The sequence below is a fragment of the Syngnathus floridae genome, chromosome 11, assembly GCF_059516105.1.
Source record: "Syngnathus floridae isolate MCC-2025c chromosome 11, RoL_Sflo_1.0, whole genome shotgun sequence".
NCBI lineage: Eukaryota > Metazoa > Chordata > Actinopteri > Syngnathiformes > Syngnathidae > Syngnathus > Syngnathus floridae.
The window spans coordinates 10103194-10128379 of NC_142423.1; the positions used below are offsets into that span (position 1 = coordinate 10103194).

The window sequence follows — 25186 nt, forward strand, 5'->3', positions numbered from 1 at the left end:
TTTCGTTTTCTTTCTTTAAATTATTTATTTATTTATTTATTTAGTGACTTTTTTTTCAGTTGCAAAACAGATTACGGTCCAGGTTGCAACACAATAGACGCTCAATGCACCACTTCCTTCAGTCATCCGCGCGTGAAAGGAGCGCGCGGCGGGGTCCACTCCAGGGTATTCGCGCAGGTGTCGCACAGCCATAAAACACACCAACGGGAGGCGATTTGCGGGGTCGTTGTTGGTTACCTGCTGTCATTAATACGCAAGTGATAATCTATTTTTACTTGGTGCAAAATGTTGCACTTTATTTAAGTATTTAGTGTAAACAGAGTTTTCTGTCCTGCACGTTTGAAGTTATATTTTACGTATTTGTACGTGTGCGCGCAAGTGTGTGTCCATGCGCCAATTGAAGAAGTGAAGATAATGAAGAAAAGATGAGCGTCAGCGTTGAGAAGCTTTGCAATAAATTCTAATTTGAACAAATATGCGGAAAGGATCACGTGGGGACATGGTGGCGCACACATGGAACTTAAGGGGCCACATTACTGATCATGCGCACGCGCGGGAGTGGGAGGCGTTACAACTCTACGTGGGCCAAAATTAGTTCTTGCAAGAGAAAGTGAATCCATTACACACTATGGGGTGGGGTGTATATTTACAAAGGGTATAGTTTTTGTTTTTAAACTATAACAATGCGTCTTTCATGCTCTGGAAAAAAATGACATCTGTTTCTGTAGTTTACTGAACATTTGTGATCTCCGTTTACGCTCTCATGTATATTTTAGAGTGCCTCCTGGTGGCCGAGGAGTGCATCAGAAGGAGCCACGCAATTGTGTGCACAAACAATTCTTCTGTTTGATTATACTATTATTTTTGTTTTGATAAAAATACAATGTGTGGAGTACAATTTCTTAAACAAAAACATGTTGCAAAAAAATGCTGGTCTTTTTCTGAAGGAATGGAACAAATTAAAAGCATTTCCATTCATATTAATGGAGGAAGCTGATTTGAGATACAAGATTGGCCAAGGAATGAATAACAAGAAGTCATCAAATTCAAACGTATCTCTAATAATGAATAAATAATGAGTAGATCTCAGCCACGATTGTCTTCAGGGCTGTGATTGGCTGATCTGCCAATAAAATGTCAGTTTCGAGTGGAATGTACTGAATTTATAGTTTTTCTTCCCTTTTATTGACATGAGTACTGTATCGCATTCCTATTATAAACATGAAAAAGTTATTGGCAGCTCCGTGTTTCCCACCCTTCTGCCAACCTGTGCTGGTGACGTCACAACCGACGACCCACCCGCGTGGAGTCCCATCATGAGCTGTGGGTGTCCGGCTGGGCGTGAATGGGATGACTCTCTCCCAGTCTCCCTCTCTCTCTCTTTCTTTCTTGCTCTCCATCTACACTTGTATCCCGAGGCTACCACGCCGGACGGAGCGCACCGCTGCCGCACTCGCGCCGCCGCTTTCCACGGGACTCCCCGCCCCCCACCCGAGTCTCCCACGACCATGACCGAGGAAAGTCGGGGCAAGAGGAGGAAACAAGCCAACCCGAGGAGAAGTCGAGGTAAGCGGCTGTGCTCGGGGCAAAGTTGATGGGTGGAGATGAATGTGGATGCAGGAGAGCCCTCACGCGTAGATATGCGCGCAAAGTCAACGGACCGGCTTTCAATCTTTCTCTTTTGGGTTCCTGCACGTTTATTATTTCAAAAAAAGTTTGCAATGTTGATGCTGGCTGCGTGCACACCTTGCTCGGCAGTGGCACAAGAGTGTTGGCCTAATAGTAAATATAAATGTTTGTCTAATAAATGACGTCAGGTGTCACACCATGGGCTTGGGTATAACCCTTTTACTAAACGGCTGCAGTCAAATATCTACTTATACACCATTGCAAAGAAGTATTTGGTCAAAATTTGAAAGGGTTTTTATCGTTTTTGTTGGTTTTTACAAGTTTTTAAACACTCAAGCGCTCACAGTAGGCAGACCGCTGCGCATGGGTTTGAACACAACACTTGCAAGTTCACGTTTAAATATTTTTAAAATATAAGAATTAGACGGAGATTAGCTTCTGATTAAGAATGACAAAAAAGCGGCCGCACACACACGAACGCGCAAGTATACACGCACGCATGCGCGCGCATGCACAGACACACACACACACAAACACACACACTCGATTTATATTATAGGAGTCATGTGGATGCTGTTTGCACATCATTTTCTTGATGGTTAAATCCATTATGAAGGTCACGCGCAGTGAAAAAAAATATGAATAGCGTTTCAAATCATAAGCAATAAAGAGGCTCCCGTTTTATAATGTGGCTTGCTGTTAATGTGATTCTATATTTACGCTATCAACCAGCTGATGGAGATTTAGTTCCAGTGTCTTTCATCAGGGACCATAAATGAACATAGTGTACGGCCCTGGAGGACTTTACACAACAACACAAATGGGCCTCCAGTCTTCGTAACTTGTGTTCTGGTTAGACATTGCATGACTTCCTTCAATGCCCCTAAAGCAACTAAAAGCATGACGACTTTCATTGTAAATTTATGTTAAAGGCACGCTTTAATTCTGACTGAATGAGAATTAAAAGAATTAAGTGCGTGCTTGTTTGTTCCCGATTTGACACGTAACCGCCGGCTGTCTACTTCTACACTATAGTTGATTTAAGCGTCTCCTCATTTTATTGCGAGTGTCGCCTGAGTGTGAGCATTGACACACATACACGCAGGCACAGATACACTTAGACAGACAGCCACCTTTGACCCTCGCGTAACAGTTTGTCGACTGGCCGCACTCAATTTCGCAGATCAACGGCACCACAGATTCGTCGAAGCTGTCATCGGGCAAAAAAAAAAACACTGGACAGACTTATCACGCAACTGACAACTCTGGGCTGTTACACTTAATGGGACATCTTCAAAGTATCATCGGGTCTTGTTTTATATGTATTCCCCGCGGTCAGTAATCACCCGTGCTGTCAATTGTAGGCGACGGTGCTGTGACGCCAGCGTGCAAATGCGTGTAGCGTTTGGAATGCACTTGGCTGCGGGGCGAGCGTTAAGGATCCTTGATAAAACCAAGCGAATCTGGCAACTCGGCGATCCGCGGGAGCCTTTCCAAACCAGAAGACGAGAGAAAAACTGATGTGAGGCAAGGTTTTGACTTTTTCCGAGGCGCCTATCGATTGCGCGTCTGTGTCCGCCCTCCAGTAAAACTGTCAATGCTGAGCAATATCAAGCAACCTGGGGAAATTAGCACTCTTTTTGTGTTTTGGCGCCGGCGCTGTGGTCTGAAATGATGACTTTTCAAATGTTTTGTATCCAAACCATCACAAATTTTGTACATGAGTCACGATAATATCCATTCGCCACGGAGATACTGCAGCCAGATGTCAATATAACCATCAAACATGACATTGACAATACAAATGCTAATATCTAAAATAAAAGTCTTCATCATGTTACTCTCAAAACTCCGATTTTTTTCAAAAAAATTCTCATTCAATTTTCTCTCCCCCCCAAAATGACTTAATTCCAATGAGATTGATTTTTTTTTTTCTTCAAAAAGACCTTTTTTTTTTAACCACTTTACTTTCCCGACTTTCGTCTTGAAAATACAAAACTATATTGTCAAAAGACTTTTTTTCAATTAGCCAATTTCTTCTTATGCGGAAATGGGATGTTTTGTGCTCAGCTTTGCCACATGGTCTCCACTCTCCTCTCATGTTGCTTCAAAGTTTTCTGTGCGATTTAGAAGCAACACACCTCATGCTCTGCAGTGGCTCGCCATCGGCCGCCAAAGAGTGCGCGCATCTTTTCCGCTGTCTACTCATCAAAGAAACAGATGAGGCTTGCGTTACACATTTAGCTCCTTTATGTTGTCTGTCGAAAGAGCCTCGGCGTGTTGTCGAGCTGATTCGTCTCTTTTATTTTTTCAAAGAAGGGTTTTCTCTATCCTCTCCTCAGCCGCCTCGCTCCCTCTTTTTCTTCTTTTTTCAAGTGCCAATTTATTTAAACTCCTTTCCCCTTTTCTTCTTTCTCCTTCATTGATTTCCAAACCCCAGTCTTTGTGTGCAGCTGGGGCCCAGCTGTGTGTCTTGCGACGGTGTACATGTGTGTGTGTTTGTGTGGCTTTTTCTGGCACATTGCTGCCACAGTGAGCATAGCGCACTGTACACACAAAGGACCCTGGCCACAAAAAAAAAAGAAGGGGAAAAAAAAAAACAGAGAGGAAAGTTTGGAACAAGAGAGAGGTACATGCTTGTACTGTAACAACGCAGTGGGCCGGGTCGTTTGCATCAGCGTTTGGGGATGAGCGAGACGGCAGTGAAGAGCTCTGGCACCACGGTTTATTAGCGGGAGACGTTTTTTGGAGGGGCGTCAGAAGCGGTGGGTGGGGGCACCGAGGGGGGAACGAAAGACGAGGATGATGACAGAGGTGGGGAGCTGATGTGGTTGACAGAGTCGGAGACGGCAAAAGCATTTACTGGGCGTGAGAAGATGCCACGAAGGAGCCCAGTTCCCACCAGGCAGTACGGTTTCCACAACTATTTGTGTTTCCATTGGAAAAGTGCTGCAAAGTGCAGTCGCAGGCTTCTCAATTAGTTCGTTTTCATCTCGGGGTAGGCGAATACCGGTATCGGGTTGACACCGGCCGGATTTTAAGATATCGGGTACTCATGGAGGCTGCTGATATGCTGAATGTTTAATACCGCCTATACCAGACTGTAAAGATGGCGAGTCCACTTGGAATTAAATAAATCCTGCACCTCACATGCACTTATTGTGTTGGTTGTAGGTATTGTTGTTTTATTAATGCAAAAATCAATGATATCCGATTACTCGATCCTACGTCTGATTATAGCGTTGAGTTTGCTGACAGTGACATAGAGCCCTGAGAACGAGAATCGCCTTGGGAAGTGGTCTAAAGACAAAGCAATATTATCTGATCAAGACAAACTACTTTTTGATTACAATTTTTTCATGTGGTCATGAGGATCATTTGATTACATGTACACAAGACACAGCGCGCCCTCGATTTACAACGGCTTAGACATTTGCAGTTTTGATAATACAGACGGCACTCATTGATCTTGGGAAGAATTACACGCATTTGGTCATCCGCATTAGCGACATTTACACCGCCGCCATATTGCATTTCTTAAATTGTCTTTTATGGATTTTTAGGATACTTACATACAGTAATGCCTTTGCATGTGTGATAGGAGAGGCACAATCATTGATGTACTTTATGTACGTGTACTTTAGCACGATAAAATGTGAATTTTCACCAAGAGCTTTTTTAGACACGGTAGACTTTTGAACCATATATTAGATTAAAGAAAGGAATTTTCTATACTTTATGCTTATTTGTGCATTTTTTTGCTAAAACAGCTGAATTAGCCGTTGCCGTAGCTTACAAATTTTCAGCTAACAAAGTCATCGGCATGGTGTCAATCACGAGTCTGGGTTTGCCATTAGCCTTTTGGCAGCTCAACAAAGCCCATATTATTCTTTTAGCGAACATGCCAAGTAAAAAAACAAAACACTGGAAATTCACCAGTGTGCGTCATGTTCTTCTTTGTCAAATTCATTGGCGGCCTCCACTGTGTCACTCTGCACTACCGTCACGCTAGCAACACAGCTGATGCCGCCGCTAGCACGTACCATCTAGCGAGTCCAGCTAGATCGGATTTGAGCGTTTCAAATCAGATTTCTGCGAACCTAACCCAGCGCTAATCTTTGTGCGTCGTCATTTGTCGTTTAGCGCCGTCCCAAGTGTCGCACCATTCTGCTCCGCTATAGCGTTTGATCCCAGAACTGGGCCGCCGCACGGACGGGGAATCCCTTGATTGAGTCCCTCTGCTATTTTTCACATGTTTATTCAATTACGTCTCATCAGTCCCATGTCTTCCTGTGCATTCCTGCCGCACGGCTGCCACACTGTCGGTCCGATCCAAGGAGGAGTTATTCGGAAAGATTTACGGTGCCAGCGCAGGATTAGTGCATGTGAAAGCAGTTTTCCCCATAATTGCCCTCTCATGACATTTTTGGAAGTCATAGTCATACATTACATCCAAATTTCAGTGTGGAATTTTGAATCTGCGATAACCGGTCACTGAAATTCATCTCCATGTTCAAACAAAAAGCACGCACTGGTGAACACATGAAGCTAACATAACTTTTTTGCGCCTAGGCCTAACCATGTTTCATATTTCTATTTTCACATCAAAGCTGGCTTGAGGGGACAAACACATCGGTTTTAATTCTCATCATTGTCCTTTTCCAGAATTATTAGCACTTTCTTTGTCATTGTGCTGGCAAGCTCCTCGCCCTTAAGTTCTATTTTGAGAGCCCCCCCCCTCTGCCCTCTCTCCTCCCACCCTTGTTTTTGTGCAGACATCCTGGAGATTGCGTGTTTGATACGCTGCACATGTTTCACAGAAGAAAGAGCTCCCAAAGCCTCCACTTAGGTCGATTGCCACACAATTTATAGATATGTGCTGTTTTATCACGCCTCAAATTAAATTTCGAAAACGCTGCTTCAGACCACATTCTGTTACCCAGATTGGCGGGAGGGAGGCCGACCTAGCTCTGGATGAGTAGGACGCGACTAAACGAGAAAAAAAGACTTACGTTTTTTTTTTTTTTATAAATATCGTTATATGACATTTGGCACTAGAAAATTGAATTATATTGTAGACTGCATTGAAGTTGGACTTTTTACATGAATTACATGTCACCCCCTCATTCCAATACTCCATGCCACTTCTTTTTCCCAAATAATTTGTCATAATTTCAAAGCAGAGAAGTTATTAATTTAGAAATAAACAAAGCCCCCAAATGTGTCCGCTTTGCTGTAATTTAACCACAACAATGCTTTAGAAATTTTTTTTTTATTTCCAATAAGAAACATTTCAAATGGTAAAAACAGACTCAAAACTATCAGTTACATAAAAATGTTGAATTTAACCTGTTCTGTCTTTATCTGTTTTTTTTTTTATTTTCTCTTACAATAAAGACGTTATCTTATTCTGCCTTGTTTCTCAAATATTTAGTAAATTTTGTGCAACAATAAAGCGCTACAATAATACACATTTTTTCATTTTAGTTAATTGTTTTTTTATTGTCATTTTTCATGAATACTATAAAAATGACATAGCCCAGAACCACATCTGCTTTGAAACGATGGCAAAATACAGAGGTGGTTGATGACCCTCAAATGATCATTCAAAAAGTATCATGTCTCAAAGTGGAAGTTATGGTAGATTTCCCCTACTAAAAAAATAGTATCTGTTCAAACGTTTGTGGGTATCATGTCATCACTGCTGTCCTATGGAAAGATACTGTGTAACAAAACAATCTCTTTTCAAAAATGCAAGCCCTGTATCTGTCCAGTCCTCCACAATTTCTCAAAGCGGTAAACATCAAGATTATCTGCAAAACACACTGCATGGTGCATATTTCCAATAACTTGGACAAACTCCCTCATGGGTGAGAAATTAAATCCTCCCTCTTTTTGCCATTTCTCTTTCTCTGTACCTGTAATCACCTGGTACCACCTCTGCTTGACCTGCCATCCCACACACTCACTCACACACTCACACACACATGCGCATACACCTGCAAGGGAGTGAACACATTCCAACCGGGATAAAAACATGCATGCAGGGTTTTCTTCCACCTGTAACACACGACGAAGGGCACTCTATCGGAGTGTGATTCTTTTTGGAAAAAAAATCGAAAAAATCTTCGTCAGTAGTGCAGACATTTGTTATTTTAAAGCTTTTGGCATAACAATAAACACATGAGGTGCATGTATTATTTTTGTCCCCTTGTATCTGTGACTGTGGCTGAATGCGTGTATGTTGGAGTCAGTGAATGAGATTGCAGACTTCTTGTGTTTATCCGGTTATTGTTGCTGTCTATCCTTGATCACCGGTGGAGGGATTACGATTTAACTAGCGGTGGTTGGCCTGATTGAATTAGCGAACCATGTTTACTTTACAACGACGCGCAGTTGTGTAACTAGTGCCAGTTGTACGACACATGCATATAAAATTCCGTGGAATAATATCCATTTTTTGAATCGCTTATTGTCGCAAGGGTCAGAGGCGGAATCAAAGCCACAACCTCTGCACTGGGAGGCAGACATGCTAAAATAATCACTAAATTGATAAAAGCAAAATAATTGCGATATAAAAGTAGATAAAATCTGCAAAGTGGCGTTTTCATTCATCCGTTTTCTACCGCACTGGAACACATTAAGCACACCGTCTTGATTTTAACACTTTGAAGTTACAATTTTTTTATTCATCTGGGGTATGTTCAGCAGTAAATGAGACATCTATTAACTAAATTACTGTTATTACAGTTACAAAGGGTTTTTCTCCAGTGAGAAAAGGAGTGCAGCGATTAGAGGGAGGCGTTGATTTGTTAGTCGGCATCTACTGAACACTAATTTGGTCCATAATGTCTGGGAGTTGCATTCATTCATTGGTTTTGCTACTATTTGTTGTCATTTCAGTCTCGGGTTAGCCGATCAGCCTATCCCAGCTAATTTTTGTGACCCACATTTTCCTATTTCTACAAAGTTGTGACCCACTTTTGTTGTGTCCTCTGTACACATAAAATGATAGCTGATGTTCATTCTTATAACACTTCTTCATTTTTTATTTTTTTTAACAAAATGACATGTACAATGTTTTGGCAGCTTTTTGGGGAAATCGTTCCTACATCTGATCCCTTTTGACCTCATTAGGGTTACTGGCCTATTCCAGCTGACTTTTGGCAGAGGAGGCAGAGTCAATCGCATGTTTTCGGAATGCTGATGCATATCTTTTTTGTTTCTTTTTTTTAACCGACAAATATTGGCAGGTTTGCTTTGAAAATTGCATAGCTATAGCTTAGTAAGGGGAGGCATTTAATTTTAAAATGAAGCACTGATACATGAAAATGAAAGGGTGAGGAGGCCCAATAACAGTTCTGAGGTTTGTACTAAATCCGTTTTTTCCATTTTGCGGCTGACTTTGGTACCTCGGCGGGGGAAAGTGCATAGTTGCGATTCTGTGGTGTGTGTGTGTCCAATGTTGCTGGAGGGATGGAGAATAGAGTGGCGATGAAGGGAGGGGGGGGGGGTCATAAGACCACCGGGCAACATATCAGACGGAGGAACGTCATCTTTAAATGCTATGCAGCAGTGAGTAGTTGAGGTGCAAATGTGTCCAGGCTCCATACTGAGACATGGACGCTTCGGTGCCACTTTCATTTCTTTGCCCCCCCCCCCCCTCCATCCGTCCGTGCACTTTTCTTCTTTTACGGCATTTCTGCTTTTCATCTTTTTTTTTCCTCCCTCTCCTCGCCTTCTTTTGTCATCCATTTAAATTTCTCTAGATTCTTGCCATCTGTACTGGCTCCGATTGCTGTCATTATATTTCCATTTTAATCTGACTTTTCTCCTCATTATCAACACATTCACCCATGCGTTCATAGAGCTGGCTCGAGTGTCCTCGGTCCCTGTCCCGTCGCCATCACCTCGGCCCTCCTGACCTCCCTTCCTCCACCGTCGCACTGACATCTCACGCTGCCCCCCTTCTCTCCCCTCCCCTTCGGAAAACCACTTCAAACAGCGCCATCAAAGCCCACAGGCAGCCAGCCAGCCAGCAAGGCAGCAAGTCGGGCCAGCCTTCTGCTTCGACTTAAAATTACTGTCGTCCCAGTCGCGAGGCTGCTTTCCTCTTCTGATACACATCAAAGATCCTCTTAAACTTTCCAAGTTTAAAACCCCTTCCCTGGTTCTTCGACGGAGCTTTTGTCCGTTCTCGCGCTCCCTCCATCATTTTGTTCGAGCAGCCCAGTAATGACAAGCACGCGCCGTTTTGAGAAGTTCTGCTGCCTGTGCATTTTTCTCTGCAACTTTAATTTGGTTCTATTTAGAGACAATGGCGAGGCCTGGGCAAGCACAACACACACATTTTCAATTGCCTTCAGTCAAAAGTCATCATTGTGACTAAATGTTTAACTCAATATGCAATATGATTTTTAAATCTGGCTTGCATGACCATAAAAACTAAAGTGTGTATGGATTCATACTTGTTATTCCCTCATACACAGGCCATTAAATAAATTGCTGAAATTAAAGGACTGCAGACCATAAAAGACTTAGACGGAATTTGGGGGGAATAAATGCCACTGAGAACAAAGCCAGAACTATAGAAATTCAAGGGGGGGGGGGGGGGTGGGGGAGTACATTTACGAGTAAAGTCAAAATTTCCCAATAACATCATAAGTAAAAAATAGGACTAATACAAGAAAAAAGTAGTCATTTTTTAACTCTTAATATTAAGAGTGAGCAAAGAGTCAATAAAATGTCATGAGGAAAACGCTTGAAAAAATAAACAGGAAAAGTTCTGATTTTACACAAATAAAGCCATAAAAAGAAATGAAAAACATGAGAATATCATTTTCCAAGAATAATTTATACTTTACAAAAGTCATAATTACGAGGAAAATTTAAGTAATATGCAATTAAAGTTAGAATATTAAAAATAATCATGAAAATTATATGCAATTAAATAAAAGCAATTTTGAATTTTTAGTAACTTTTTCTTCAATGTTGAATTTTAAATCAATATTTTATAGAAGAAATCTCATAAAAATAGTCATTTCATGCCATTGAAGCAGTAATATTACAATAAAATATTTTATGAGGGGAAAGTCATAATAAAAGGAACAACGGCATAATGCAAAACAAATTGTCTTTAGCCTGTGTTAAAATGAACAAACACTTGCCTTCAAGTGAAAACGCTTTTCCAGTATTATTCCAATTTAAAAATTTCATGTTAGCTTTTGCAATGCCCCAACCCTGTCTGATGCCTTTCTGGAGTGAGGTCACAGGGGTAACCAACCAAGTTGGAACTGGTTGGCTGCAGTGTCCAACATGAGCCAGATGATGGCACTCAATCTGTATTTGAAGCCGCTCGCAAGACTTGCCCCCCCCCCTGACCTTTAATGTTCCAAAAAGCAAGTCACATGAGGACCGCACTAAAAGTCCCCTTGTTCGTTTGAATGATTATCTGTCGCTGTTTGTTTGTGTCCCTGCGCACACGTGTTGTAAATACCCACCCATGTTACACTTAATGAGCACTAAATTGTCTCTTTTCAAACTGCTGCTCTTATTTAACCCATCTTATTTACAAATGTTGAAGAAGAACAAAAGCCAGTGGGATGCATACTTAGCGCTTGAACTAACCAAATCCCACAGTGCATAGTTGTTAATTTAAGCTCAGAGACTTTTTTTGATTTACCATGCATCCCCTATTAAAACAACTTCAGAACCTTTTGCGCTTGTCAGAGAATGTTTTAATATTCAAAGGGAACCACTATTGTGTGTGGGGTTTTTTTCCCTTCGCCTTTGCGGGCGAACAAAATGAAGAGCCACATCAGAAAGCTGGAGCAGTCCCTGAGCATTTTCATGTGTAAAGAGAGAAGAAAAAAAAACGAGAGGGAAAACAAATTTGGACTCGGGGTATTTATAGAGTGCTGTGAGAGAGCTTTTGCAATGACAGGAGCCTAATGAAGTGGAGCTTTGCTTTTGATTCATAGTGTGGTGAGCGCGTGGGTCCCTCTGTGACTTGCTGGAGCATTCCTGCGCCGGTCCCTCGCTACACGGAAAACCAGCTCGGGCCACAAGGGAGGGCGGCGGGCCAAGTCCAAACGCTACACGCCTTAGGCCAAGCCAAGCCTTTTGCCGCCGATGTCAGTCCCGCTTTTAGATCGGCGCGCAGACAGCGTTAACCAGGTTCTATTCATACGGCCTACAACACTGCGGGGCGTCGCGGTCTTCTGTAATGTTGATATTGTTTGTATTCCAGCGCACAGAATGCATTCGTTTGACCGAGCCAAGTTTTCCTGCCGACCTTAGCTGCAGCGGTGGTCAGGTTCTATTCACATGGCACACAACACTATGGAGGCGGTTCATTCATCAGTTGTGGTCCATTTTTTGATTTGCTTATATTTTGGTATTCAACACGTTTTATTCTGACCAGGCCACTAATGACTTCAGTTGCATTTGACAGCCGGCGCCTGATTTGATTGATACGCACTGGACACAACACTGTGGGGCGGCTGATTTATCAGTTGTGGTCGTGCGCCATGTTGTTTCTATTGTTTGTATTCTGGATTGCAAAATTAAAAACTTCTGATGAGTCTGATGAGGCCAAATTTTATTTCTTGCTGTCAGAGGGTTGTGTCGAAAAAAACTAAGTCAATAAGGAAGACCCTGGTAACGGTTTAGATTCTGGGTAGTTGGGGTTGATTTGTTAGCCTTGCTTAGTTTCAGGGTGGACCAGGTGTGTGAGTGAACAAGGTGGGCTGTTATTTCAAGTGTCACAGGTAGGACTCGGGTTGCGAAACCCACACAGGAGGTGGCGCACAGGAAGCCTCGAAAGGAAGACGAGCGGTGACCACAAAGGTCGTTTGCACACCTCTTCACTCACACCTTGCCACTTGTGCTGCAAAGACAAAAACTGATTGCGTTTCTTTTTTTGTCTCCCACACTGACTTTCATGAACAAATTGTCACTTGCCTGAATTTTGTTTTTTTAAGTCGCAAACTATCACAAAAATGTTCATCAGAAATGCGCTAATATATTTAACGGTCTCAATATCAAAATCATATCATATCACATTGTTTTTTACTGTCTGTTTCCGTCGTGACTCGAATCCCTTAAAAGCAAAAAAATATATATATATCAGACCTCTTGTATTTTTTTCCGTGAGCTGTTATCTGACGCAAGATTTTTGGAATAGACACAATTTAACCATTTATTTGCACTGTGGGAGCGTCTCATGTCTCCAATTAACTGGTTCGCCATCACGCTTTGCTGATATTCTGACATACATCATAAGGAACTGGAAGGTTGCCCGGCAACCAATCACACATGACCTGTCTATTGTTTTATAGCATCTACTCATTAGAGCCCCATAAAAGCTAACTTCCATTGAGCCTACAGTATGCGCTTCACGTTTGTTCTTCGAATGCCGAGTAGAAAGAGAATCCACATTGGGCTTTTTTTTTTTAATCATATGCGTTGCCTTGAAAGTGCACTTATTCTCCGCGGCAGCGGCGGTGCAGTATGGCCTAATGAGCGAGACATCTGAAGTACACAGTTGTGTTGTTTTTAAGCTTTACTCTCTTTGAGAGAATGTTAGAGACCATTTTTTGCTATCCTCACTTCTGTTTTTTTTTCTCTCACCTCTAACACACAACTGATGTGTCACTCTCTTATCTCTGTCTTATTTTCTTTCTTCCTCCACAATTTCCATTTCCTCACCCCTTGTTATCGATGGTGGTGATGTAAAGAGCAATGCGGTAACCCCAAAGTTACTTCTTTTTTTTTTTTTTGGGTGGCCATCGCTACCTTGCCAGTAGTCCCCTGTTGGCCTTACTTGGACCCTCACGTCGACGTGTTCGTGGCTATTATGACATATCATTAGACAAGAATGTTTCTGCTTCCTCTTCTCTCACCACAGAAATGCAATTAAAAAAAAAAGACAACCAGACAGGATCTTGAAAACATCACATTCCCACAGGTTAAAGTAACATTTTTGGCCCGGGTTGCTCCTCAATCCGCTGTCATACGATAATATATAAAACATGGCCGCGTTGAATTCAAATTAAGTGTCGCATTCCATCGTGGGGTAACCGCCAAAGAGGAGCAAAGAGTACATGGCCACACAAATGATACCCTTTATGATCATAGTGTGTGGTTTTTTTTTTTTTATAAAGAAATGACAAAGGCGTGTGAATGAATCCAGAGGGCTATTTATCCTGCTATTTTGTCACTCTTATTGCTATCTCATAAAAAAAATGAAAGCAAGCGTCAGTGCTAAGATGGAGATCAGGTGGGAGGTGTTTCTTCTTGGTTGTGGTCCTCGCTTGAGTCATCGCACCAATGTCTGTCGGCATGTATGACTCAACGGGCGGCCACAGTGAGTATTTGTCAATGTCATGTTAGAATAGAATAGAATAGAATAGAATAGAATAGAATAGAATAGAATAGAATAGAATAGAATAGAATAGAATCATTCATTTTCCACGAGTTCACTTGAGTCATTTAAGGTGTGCGAGGTGTTCTCCCGAGAAGCCATGCAAGGCGAGGACTCGCTGGTCTTTGGTTTTGTTGAGCGTGTGGGCGTCCGTGACCCTCATGGGGTGAATTATCGAGTCCAAAACAGCAAGAGTTGACTTTCCTATGACAGCTACGAGGCCGTCGCGCTTTGCCTTGCTTGAAAGCTACATTAACTACAAACAGGCTTTAGTGTGAATTATAGCATGTCATCGAGAAAAGCTGCACTCCACGCATCATGTTGTCTTGCTTTTTGCTGGAGATGATGGGAGAGGGCGGGTCGGCGGCATTATTTGAAAGGCAATATGTATTTTATTATTGAAAAAATATGCTCGCAAATAACTTTCTTGCTTTTCTTCATGTTAAAAATAGTTTGCACTTTGTTAATGTAAAAAAATGATTTTTTTTTGACTAAAAATTTAAAATTTGGACATACATGTTCTTGAGATTATGTACGAATGTAGCTGTGTTTAAAGAATTTGCTTGATGGATGTAAAACGTGTTCTTAACATTTTAAAGGGAAATACCCAATTTTAAAATTAGAATTGAATGTGACATTCTCTGAAAAGACATTTGGAAATGCACTGGTTTTACTTGACGACAATATGTAAAAATGTAGATCAGTTCATAATTTAGCATAATTCTCAAAATATTTTTTGGGACATACATGCTTTTTTTACTTCCACAATAAGGAAAAAATCTCGTCAGTGGAATTGTTATTATTATTATTTTTAATTTAAGGGCAAACATTCAAGATTTGGAGATGTGGTTTAACTATAATGTTTTACCTACAAAAAAAAACTTAGTGTGGAGTATATTTAATGGTTCATGCGCATTATTTTTGAGAAGAAAATTTAACATTTATAAAGATACCTATTTTTGTAAAAATTCAGGTCAAGAATAAGCATGTGATAGGTACATGCTTTTTATTTTACAACAACAGCACTTTGTAGAAACATAAAAATTCAGATATTACATTTGCTTGGAGTTGGCTGATTTTGCTTTTGTAATTCGTAACGAAACTTTTAAAATTACGTAAACATACATTATTTTTGTAGAACGTCGACATTGTTGAAAATTCCTGTAATTTTAAAGATTTTGTCTCTGAGTATGCTAAAAGGCTCTTGGTCATTAGTTTTGAAGAAGAAAGCTCACCTAAGAGAACATAACTTGATGTGTATTTTTTTTTTGAAAAGTCAGTCTAAAGAATTTCCTCAAGGTGGGCTTTATGAAAAGTAAAACAAATGGACTTGGTTTCCCTTTACCCAGATGCGGGTCACCGGGGCCCCCTCTGGAGCCAGGCCTGGAGGCGGGGCTTGTTGGCTAGTGCCCCCTGGCCGGCTGGGTCTGCACCCATGGGTCAGCCAAAGGACAATGTGATGGGCTCACTGCTTATGGGAGGGGCCAAAGGGGTTGGTCGGGTGCTACGTGAGCTGGGCGGCAACCAAAGGCCAATGACCTTGGCGGTCCGATCCCTGGCTATATAGCAATGGCGAGGAAATAGCCCGAGCTGGAGTTCGAGGCAGAAAAGTTCAGACTAGACATAGTTTGGGCTCTGGTACCAGCCAATTAGCTTGTTGTTGCTGAATGTCTCGAGATTTTTTTTTTTTTAAACAAGAACTCACAAGCATAATCAACTTCATGCCAAGATTCAGGAAAGTTTGCACTTCACCCTAAAGCCTTTTTTTTTTTTTTTTAACCACATACAGAGAGGCTGGCAACTTCCAATAAGAAGTACATGTTTAAAGGTGTCTACGACAAATTGGGCCCTATTTGTTGCTTCTCAATGCCCCAAAAAAGAACAAACAAGATAATTTCTGGGTCCTTATTGCACACCACATGATTGCAATGCAAGATCACATGTGCGGATTGTAAAATAAACTGCAGCATGCCCCGTAGTGCCGGCCACTCGATGCCTTCCGGCTCATATACAATTTCTGCGTGGCGAACCGGTTTATTTGACTCTGTCCATAGTCAGCGCAAAATCAAAATAATTTCCCTTGACCTCGAATTAAGCTGCTTTGCTGCGGTTTTAAATCTAAAAAGAAAAAAGCCATTCCTTCCATGGTGAATGCAAATTTACACACTTGATTTATTTTACTGGCCGGCTATGCAGTACCCCAAAAAAAACTAGTCGGATCACATGCAATCCTGCAATTTTTTTGTTCTCTGAGAGGAAAGGTCTGCATTAGAGATAAAGAAGCAGTCTCTTTGAGGTGCTTCGACATCATATGGTCAAGCATGAAACGGCAGCGTTCTTCAAGCGCACTCTCGCTATGAGTCACGGTCTTCCCCTGCACACTTGGTTGCATGTTAAATAGCGTGTTGTTTTTTGTTTACCCTCTTTGCGCAGCCACTCTCACACTGCATGAATTGATCACCGCCAACTCCTTTGTACCTTCGCACACAAACTCAAACCTCCTGCGCTGTTCAAAGTACAAACAAAGAAGCAGCTATTTGAAGGATGCTCGCGCCATCCAAATAAATAAATCAACAAGGCAGATAATGAAAGCCATGCCGGCGCGGTGCTGCTTCAAATGGGCCGGTGTCATTCACTGTCATAGCGGGGGGAAATTAGAGCCAATTTTACACTAATCCGGAACAGACATGTTCTCTTCTGAGGGCCTAGTGGCTTGCCTTATTGTCCCAGGAAAATTCTTACAGGGGCGCACAGTTGCACCTCGGCTACATTATTCTTAATGTGCATTCAGACTAATTTCCTGCCTTGTTAGAGTAAGTTAATTCGAACCCACGAGACCAGGAACGGACGGGTTACGCTCTGCTCGACGTGTCAACGATAGACCAAAAGTGCGCAGGCCCTAACAGGTTAAATGAGAACTAATTTGGACCTCTTTCAGATTTTCAAATGTAAATCTGGTATGATGTCTGCTTGGTGGATGAACGAGAAACAATTCCTTTAAGAAGCATGCAGTTGTACACTACAGTTTTGCAATTATAGGAAATATGAAATGGATGTGTGATCTAAGTAAATCTGGTATGCAGCATATAATGTTCATGTGGTTAAAAAGAGTGTCAACACTCCTTGAAATGAGCTTGTGTAACTTTTCTATCGTTAGTCATGTTACTGAGAAATACTACTTTGTATTACGAAATATAAATTGCATTGGAAAATATGTCTTATAAGTTGTTGAAAGTGAATACTGCAGGAAATATGTTATGTTTGCTTGGTTACATAAATGCTGTTTTCCTTAATAACAATAACAGTAACAACAAATGCAAGTTTGCTGTATAAACTGATCCACATGAATCACAATTGTGATTCTTTGTTTACAATACATACTGCCACAATACGTATTTTTCTATGCATTCATGTTTAAGCATTAACTAGCCTAGGTGTTAGCGTAGCATACCTGCATGTGTCAGAGAAGAGGAACCACTTGGGGAGCACTTGGCTTTATGATGGAAAGGCCACAACACACAGGTCCAAAGGGAAAAGTCAATAAGTTCCTCCAAAATCCTGCTCCAGATCCAAGAACATCCAGAATTAGGAACTTTCTTGCAGTATCTGTCAACAGAGTCAATCCATTTTTGTTGTACTTTGTTAGAACAGGTTGCTCTCACTTCTATCAACCTAGTTTGTGTCAGGTGTGCCACCTTTACCTCTTCCCTCACTTCCTTATTTGGCCCTTCACTTCCTGGTTCAGGTCGACCTTCTCTATTTTTTGCCTTTTTAATAATAACAAATATTTCATATTTTTCTTCCGTGGACTCCATCGACAGCTATTCGCTGCCTAATGTAATTAGTGTCAAAGAACTATGTTGTAGTGATATAGTTTGCCTGAGACAAAGATGTTTTTTTAAAGTCAAGACAGTTATGCTCAGTCAATGATGCATTTTATGATTTTTCCTCTCCTGAGTGGCTACTAAATATCTTAAACTAACAAAGACATTAACATAGTTAACAAAATATAATTATTCATCCTTGTCACTTGTTGCTAGGTAGACTTAAAAAAAATAAGTGACTTTCCAGTTCAAGGAGGAATGTTTATTTTAAAGTAACACGAGAAATGTTGTAACGACAGTTGACACCCCCCCGTCCCACTCTGACAGTAGCTTAGTGTTGTCTCGGATGTATTGCGCTTGGATTAAGCTGCGATTACTCGCTCGCGATTGCATTTTGCCAATCAAATCAGGGACACGGAGGCCGCAGAAACCAGAGCCAACTGTTGAAATCCTGTGCATGTGTTTGTGATTGTCATTTATTGTCTTCACCATGGGAAAATGTACTGCGTTTCTTCCTGTCTGCAGCACTCTGGGCATACGAGTATGCGATTCAAGTTTAAATTATAGTTTTTCTTCACACAGCTATTGATCTGGCATTCTTATGGGGACATTTCATACCACTGCTTGGGAATGATTTATTCCGTTCATCAACTGAGGTGCATTTTTGGTCTCACGCATTGTCTTTCGATGGAGACAGTTGGGCTCAGTTTTGTGCCGTTAAATTAATTGGCTCCACATAAATATCCACAAAATATTACTTTTCATAGGGGTTGTTTTACACGGATGGCTTTTAAGAGTGTGTAAGTTTGCATGTTTTTACAGTTCAGGCTCCTTTGTGTGTTTACGCCACGCCGCCCCAAAAAATATATGTATGGGTTTTGGTTTCATGGCGCACATTTGAAACCACAAAAAAAGAGCGCAACCCAACAATACAAAAATGCACAACTGAAAACACAGTTTAATGTTTTTTTTAGGTTGAGAAATCTTGCATACTTCATAATTTGCTCATGTTTAGTGTGCGTGTTTTTCCCCTGCTTGGTTTCAGTTCTCTATCGTTTTGTTTGCTGCATCATGCTGTTGAGATCGATAGCTCAAGGTGTTAAGTGCTATCCACACAGTTTTCGTTGTGCTTATTTATTTTTGTATTTCATTAAAAAAATGACACTGATAAACATATTTTTCCTGTTGAATAATGCATGAATTTTTTCAATTAAACACTAAATGTATCATTCTTATGATCTAGATTTGGATGACAGACTATTGAGTGCCTTTTTGTGTATGTCGAGCGTCTGTATGACTCCCCACTCATGTCTGTGTGATTCTTTTTCTCACAGTGGATGCAGAGCAAGTGGGTTCACTGGGGTCCGAGGGAGAGGATGAGGTGTGCCTCTGGAGTCGGGAGCCCCAGGACTACCAGGAGAGCCTGGACAAGACGAGTAGGACTCCCAGCGAGGGCACGGAAGATCCCGGCAGCCCCGCCCTCTCCGGGCAGCCCCACAGTCCCGGGAGCGGCGGCGGCAGCGGCGACAGCGGCAGGAAATTCTGGGCCCAGGTGGAACCAGAATCCGAGGCCACAGACGACGGCGGCGTCGGCGGCGCCTCTGCCGGCGACAGGGAGGGGCAGCAGGGATCACTGAGGATGCACTGTAAGTTGACAATAAATCACAAGATTTTATCCGGGCCGCCATCCAGATAAGTGGCTGGATTTGTGCTGTTTATGTAAATAGCGTCATAGTCACTCATAAACCAAACTTAATGGTGGCAAACTACTTTTGTGCTGCTTTTTATATTCTTAATCCTTGTATCACAGTAAAACACCAATTTGAATTCAGCATAATTCACTGTCCTATTGGCATTTGCGTGTTAAATTAATCCAAAAACTGTAGACATGTTTATTCATAAATTCACTACTGAATACGACAAAAAAATATTAAGGCCACTCTAAAAAAAGACAAATTAGAAGTAAAAAAAAAAAAAAAAGTCAGCATCAGCAAGAGATATCACAGCATTATGAGAATGAAGTTAAATATTAAAACAATCAATTGCTTCTTTTGTTCTGCCTGTAATTCATGTTTTTATTGTTGTAAGCATTAACGAACCAAAACAGAAGTTATTTTTCCCACTCATCTTTTTAATTAATCAGCCAATTAATCACAATTTTATCCTGCCAAATATCTGAACTTGAGTACTCTGTATTATTATTGATTACAGTCCAGCATCAAAGGCTTGTGAGAGCATGACAAAAGGCGCCGTCACACTATTTCCACGTATCAAAGAGGTGACGTTGCGGCTCGGCGTTGGCTGCTGCGACGCGAGGCCTTTCCCTTTTTAATCTCAGCGAGATGAAAGCCTCACGCAGCCCGCCGACTTAACGGGCACTTAGCCCGGCCGCTCGTGTGATTTTGGCCTTGTCCCCGCAAAAAGGCACAGCGGAGTTTTTACAGCGCGCGACCGCACGGGCTCGGTCCCCAGGCCACATAAAAAAACATCTCCAAATTTGCCAACATCTGCAAACATTTGAAACATCCACCTCAAAGCGTAACTGACTGGCTGAAGGTCGGCGATAGGAGGCGCCGTCGCTCCTCCGAGGACGTGTGTGGCTTTCTCCTTTCGGGAGGCATGTCACAGATTCCGAGGATGCAGAGGAGGAACTTTTTTTTTTTTCCACGTCAGTCAGTCTTCAACTGTTTAAACTCATCTGCAGCCAACACTCACTGCATGCTTAACAAATATGTTCAACACATTAACAAAACAAAACATCTGGCACGGTGGATTAGTGGTCAGCATATCTACCCCGCAATCAAGAGGTTATGGGTCCAAATCCTGACTCTGGCCCTTGAGTGGAGTTTGCAAGTATAAATGTTTGTGCTCTACTTACCAATATAGGTAGGAGCTCCGACTCCCACATAGACTTGGAAGACCTCGCTCATTACGACTTCCTGGCCAAGCTGAGGAAGGCCTCCACCTCAGCCGACCTTTTAGACCATTTCGGCCGCAACGGCACCGCCGCCGTGCACCGTCTACGCGACGGCGGTGGGGGCGGGAGCAATGAGGAGTTACCACCTGCTATGTGGTCCCCTGGAGTTCAACACCACTCCCCTGAGGGTGCAGGTAGGCTCACACGAACAACTCCGACATATTCACATTTTAGTCTGAAATGTCACCTTTTATGGTACGGCAGATTCAAGAAGAAGGCTGCAGGCCTGTCCCTTCTGTCACAGAACATACCAGCATGGCGCCTCACTGAGGGACCACATCAAATACTGTCAGGAGAGGGACCGGGGCCACATGCTGTGTCCTTTCTGTGGATACAGCGCCCCCCATAGGGTGCAATTGGAGCAACACCTGACACTTCACCACCAAATGCAGGACAAGGTGAGTGTCTCCACAAACGTAGCTTAACATACCTTGGAAACAATTCCTGAGGACCTTCTGACAACCCTGTAGAGCGGCATCAGTTTGGATCAAGGTGTTGAGACCAGGAAGTTCAAATGTCTGCAGTGTGGAAAGGCCTTCAAGTACAAACACCATCTCAAAGAGCACCTTCGCATCCACAGTGGTGAGACTAAGAAGAATTTAATACTTTTCACAGCCATGCCGTCGTAAAACTTATGAATAGGATTCTAAAATATATGTTATATTATATTATGAAATTATTGTTTTGATAAACTTAAAACCTACTAAAAGTACCATTTGATTTGACTCATTACTCTGTGTCACCTTCAGGAGAAAAACCGTACGAGTGTGCCAACTGCAAGAAACGTTTCTCTCACTCGGGCTCCTACAGCTCCCACTTGAGCAGCAAAAAGTGCCTCGGCAGCGGCGGAACGCTCGCAAATTCTGGAGGAACGAGCGCTCTGTTTAACGGACATCATCAAAACTCATACCAGCACTCCTTTTCGGCATCTCCGAGGAACAGCAAGGGCTCTCCTTTGGCGTTGCAAGTCCAAGATATCAGCAAGCCCACGGGCCAGGGACCTGATGAGCCTTCCCAGCTTTCAGGGCAGGATTTCAGCTTCCGGACTTCAGAGCTGGCTTCCCTTTGCAATCCCGCCGCAGAGCTTTCTTTGAGAGCCAGCATCTTGAAAGGGAGCACCCTACTGCCTTACCTCCAATCTGGCTCCACGTTTGAGCAAATGCTGCAAGAGATGCTCCACAGGGAGACGAGGAAGTACGAGGACATCGACAGGAACGGAGGAGGTTCCGACAGGAAGGTGTCGCCGGAGCGAGGGGCTCCGGGAGAGGAGTCAGGAGAGTGGGACAGAGGGGTTCTCGGTGTTACGTGTCGCTGGTGCTCCCATGTTTTTCCCAATGCGGCGGTTCTCCTGCAGCACGAGCGCTACCACTGTAAGGTCGATCGAGAAGCCGTGGAAGTGCCTGAGGCTCTTCAAAACAAAGACCACCACTCGCCGCCTTTGTCCAGGTCGGAGAGCAGCAGAACAAACGACGTAACCAACGGAGCCTCAGGAAACGAATCCCCGGTGCAGAAGTGGCCCTCGGTACCTCACCAACTTCTACCCGCACTGCGTTCACCTCAAGACCACTTGGAATCTTCGGGTCAGGAGCGAGGAAGCCCCAGCCGCGCCTCGGAGTTGTTGTCCCCTCTCCCCGGAAGAAGACTGCTATCTTTGGGTTCTCCTGTTGGCCTGGACCTCAGCAGCCATCCCCCAGAACTCTCCTCAGCTCAAAACGAACCTCTGGACCTCTCTGTGCGCAAGCAGATGGAAGAGCGAAGAAATGACGGCGCCAGCAAAAGGGAAAGGACAGAAGACGGGAGCAGGCAGATGAGTCGTCAGAGTCCCAATCAACTTTCCGACCAAGCCGTACATCCTCACCCACTCTACAGAGCTCCTTTGTTTCCACGCTCCTTATACAACGGGTTCCCTTTCTTCAGCCAGTCTGCTTTGGGCTTTGCGGGCCATGACAGCATGGCACCACTTCCTTTCAGCCCATCACCCGTCGGCCCCGGATTCCTATCGCCTTTGGCTTACATGGTGGAGGCGGAGTCGGAGGCGACCTTGAAGAAGCTCCACCAGGAGAGACAAGCGCTCATGGTAGGTACTTCTCAAGCAATCGACCAACCGCGGGTGACCACTTGAGTGTCAACGTCGCAAAACCGCATATTCTGATCTTCCTGTGGCCTCGCAGGGGGAGGTGTTAAACCGCGGTGCTCTCGACTACCTCTCGATGATGGATGAAAGCTTGGAGGGCGATGGCGGACCAGGACGTAAGAGGCTGAAGAAGACGGACGAGGGTCTGTACGCTTGCGACATCTGTGACAAAACCTTCCAGAAAAGCAGCTCTCTGCTCAGACACAAATACGAACACACAGGTGTGTAGACGGTTTTCTATCCCCCCCCCCCCTTTAAACACAGAAACCAATGTGTGTTGTTGTCCGTTGCAGGCAAGCGTCCTTACGAATGCAAAGTGTGCAACAAGGCTTTCAAGCACAAGCACCACCTGATCGAGCACAGCCGCCTCCACTCTGGGGAGAAACCCTACCAATGTGACAAGTGCGGCAAGCGCTTCTCGCACTCGGGTTCGTACTCGCAGCACATGAATCACCGCTACGCCTACTGCAGCAAGGACCAGGACACCGACCAAGACCACGACGAAGTGCCCGCCGTTCTGTCCGCCGAGGACACCCAGACGCCGCAATCCTTCCTCAGTGACGCCAGTCTGGACGGAGCTTCAGAGGCCCCCAAAGAGGACCGAGAAGGAAGAGTTGAGGAGTCAGTAAGCCGAGAAACGAGGGAGGACGAGAGTTGCACTGGAGGAAACCACTTTGATGGAGCGGCCCTTTGGGGAGCCCACCCCCAGGTCCAGAACGGAGACTTGGATAAATGTGAACTGAGCCTAGATATAACAGATCTACCACGGATACAAACTTGAGAGAGTCTTAATAGCCAAAGCATTGATCAAGGTTTCATTAACATGCCAAAGAAACACACGACCGCGCAAGCCAAACACGAGACCAACAAAGTATTTTATAAAGAATCCTAGATTTTTATGTATTGTCTTTTTTTATAGTATACTAAAGCTAATTAAGCCAGTTGAGATTCCTATGCTAGCAGTGCTAGCCAAAATAGCTTGCCTACATTCTTCTGCCTTTGGAATCCATCTGTCCATTTTCGATAGCGCTTCCCCAACAAAGTCTCAGGTGAGCTGAAACATTTCTTCATCTACAGCGGACGCCCGCTGACGCACGGCGGGGTAGGAACCGGGCTGGCCCGCCAATAGCCAAAACCTGCTGACAACACTGGTCAGCAAATTTAATCTGAGACCCAAGTAATCTTTTTATCTTATTATGATTCAGAATCTGTCCTCATTTCTCTCTCTAACACATCAGGTTTTCATAATAATAAAATAACAATAATATGTAATGTAGTAATATATTTAGTAATAAAGTATTTCTGAATTTGGGTTAGGTTCAGCAATAGGCATTTAAATTATAAATTGGCAAAATCAGTATTGCGCAAGCTTTTTATTGGTCAAACCTAAAATAAACACCCAAAAAATCTAAAAAAAAAAACAATGTGCAAAGGGGAAAAATGAAATCAGTGTAAAACAACATTTCAAGACACACAAAGCCATCTCTGATCAAAATTTGCTGTCATTGATATAAATAATTCAGCAAAAAAAAACACCTCCGATACGCAATTTCATAATGAAAGTATACACAGTATATTTAAAAAATATATTTATGATGCATTTTGCAACAAGAAAATTGGCCTTTTCTATATTAATTTGTTCTATGCAGCCCCATTAGTCGAAGCACGATATTCTGATCAATATTCCATTTGTGGAATATGAATCAAACAGCAAAATCCGCCTGATTTTTATCCATCACAGTGTGTGGTCATTTTATCACTCGCTGTCAACCGAAAATGACATTGCAGTTCCTCAGGGCTCACCTGTTGGTTCCGAGTTTGGTCATGAGACGTTCACAAGCCGAGCTGGAATTTGCTTGTCATGCGTGGCACCTTGTTTTGATGTGAATGGACACCGCAAGACCATCTTATCTTTAACAGCAGGTTCTGCTATGCAAATGACTGACAAGTCTTCGCTGCCTTTAAATGCCTTCAAACACACACACACAGTGCACAATTAACAGTAAAGTATATATGTAACAATCTGTATTTTGTAACTTTTTTAATGTTTTTTATTATTATTATATATTTGTCTGCATGTTTGTGCATATTTGTAATAAATTGTATAGATACTTTACTGCAAACATCCTGTTGTGTTCTCTGTGAGACAAACACGGTCCACCCGGGCTTGGTTGTCAATGGTAACCATTTTTCGTTGT

The 25186-nt window shown here is 42.9% G+C and overlaps 1 protein-coding gene across 2 annotated transcripts; it reads left to right on the forward strand.

Annotated features, from left to right (window-relative positions):
* Positions 1-1493: 1493 nt before the first annotated feature.
* On the forward strand, positions 1494-25111 carry LOC148391004 (zinc finger E-box-binding homeobox 2). 2 transcript variants are annotated; one of them, XM_088390247.1, is made up of 8 exons: positions 1494-1566; positions 19212-19523; positions 20764-20988; positions 21059-21252; positions 21325-21436; positions 21604-22931; positions 23026-23209; positions 23282-25111. In XM_088390247.1, the coding sequence occupies exons 1-8, from the start codon at positions 1509-1511 to the stop codon at positions 23767-23769; spliced, it is 2901 nt and encodes a 966-aa protein (XP_088246373.1). In that variant the 5' UTR covers positions 1494-1508; the 3' UTR covers positions 23770-25111. The 2 variants fall into 2 exon arrangements, with proteins under 2 accessions (XP_088246373.1, XP_088246372.1); XM_088390246.1 differs by lacking the exon at positions 1494-1566 and adding an exon at positions 13863-13996.
* Positions 25112-25186: the final 75 nt, after the last annotated feature.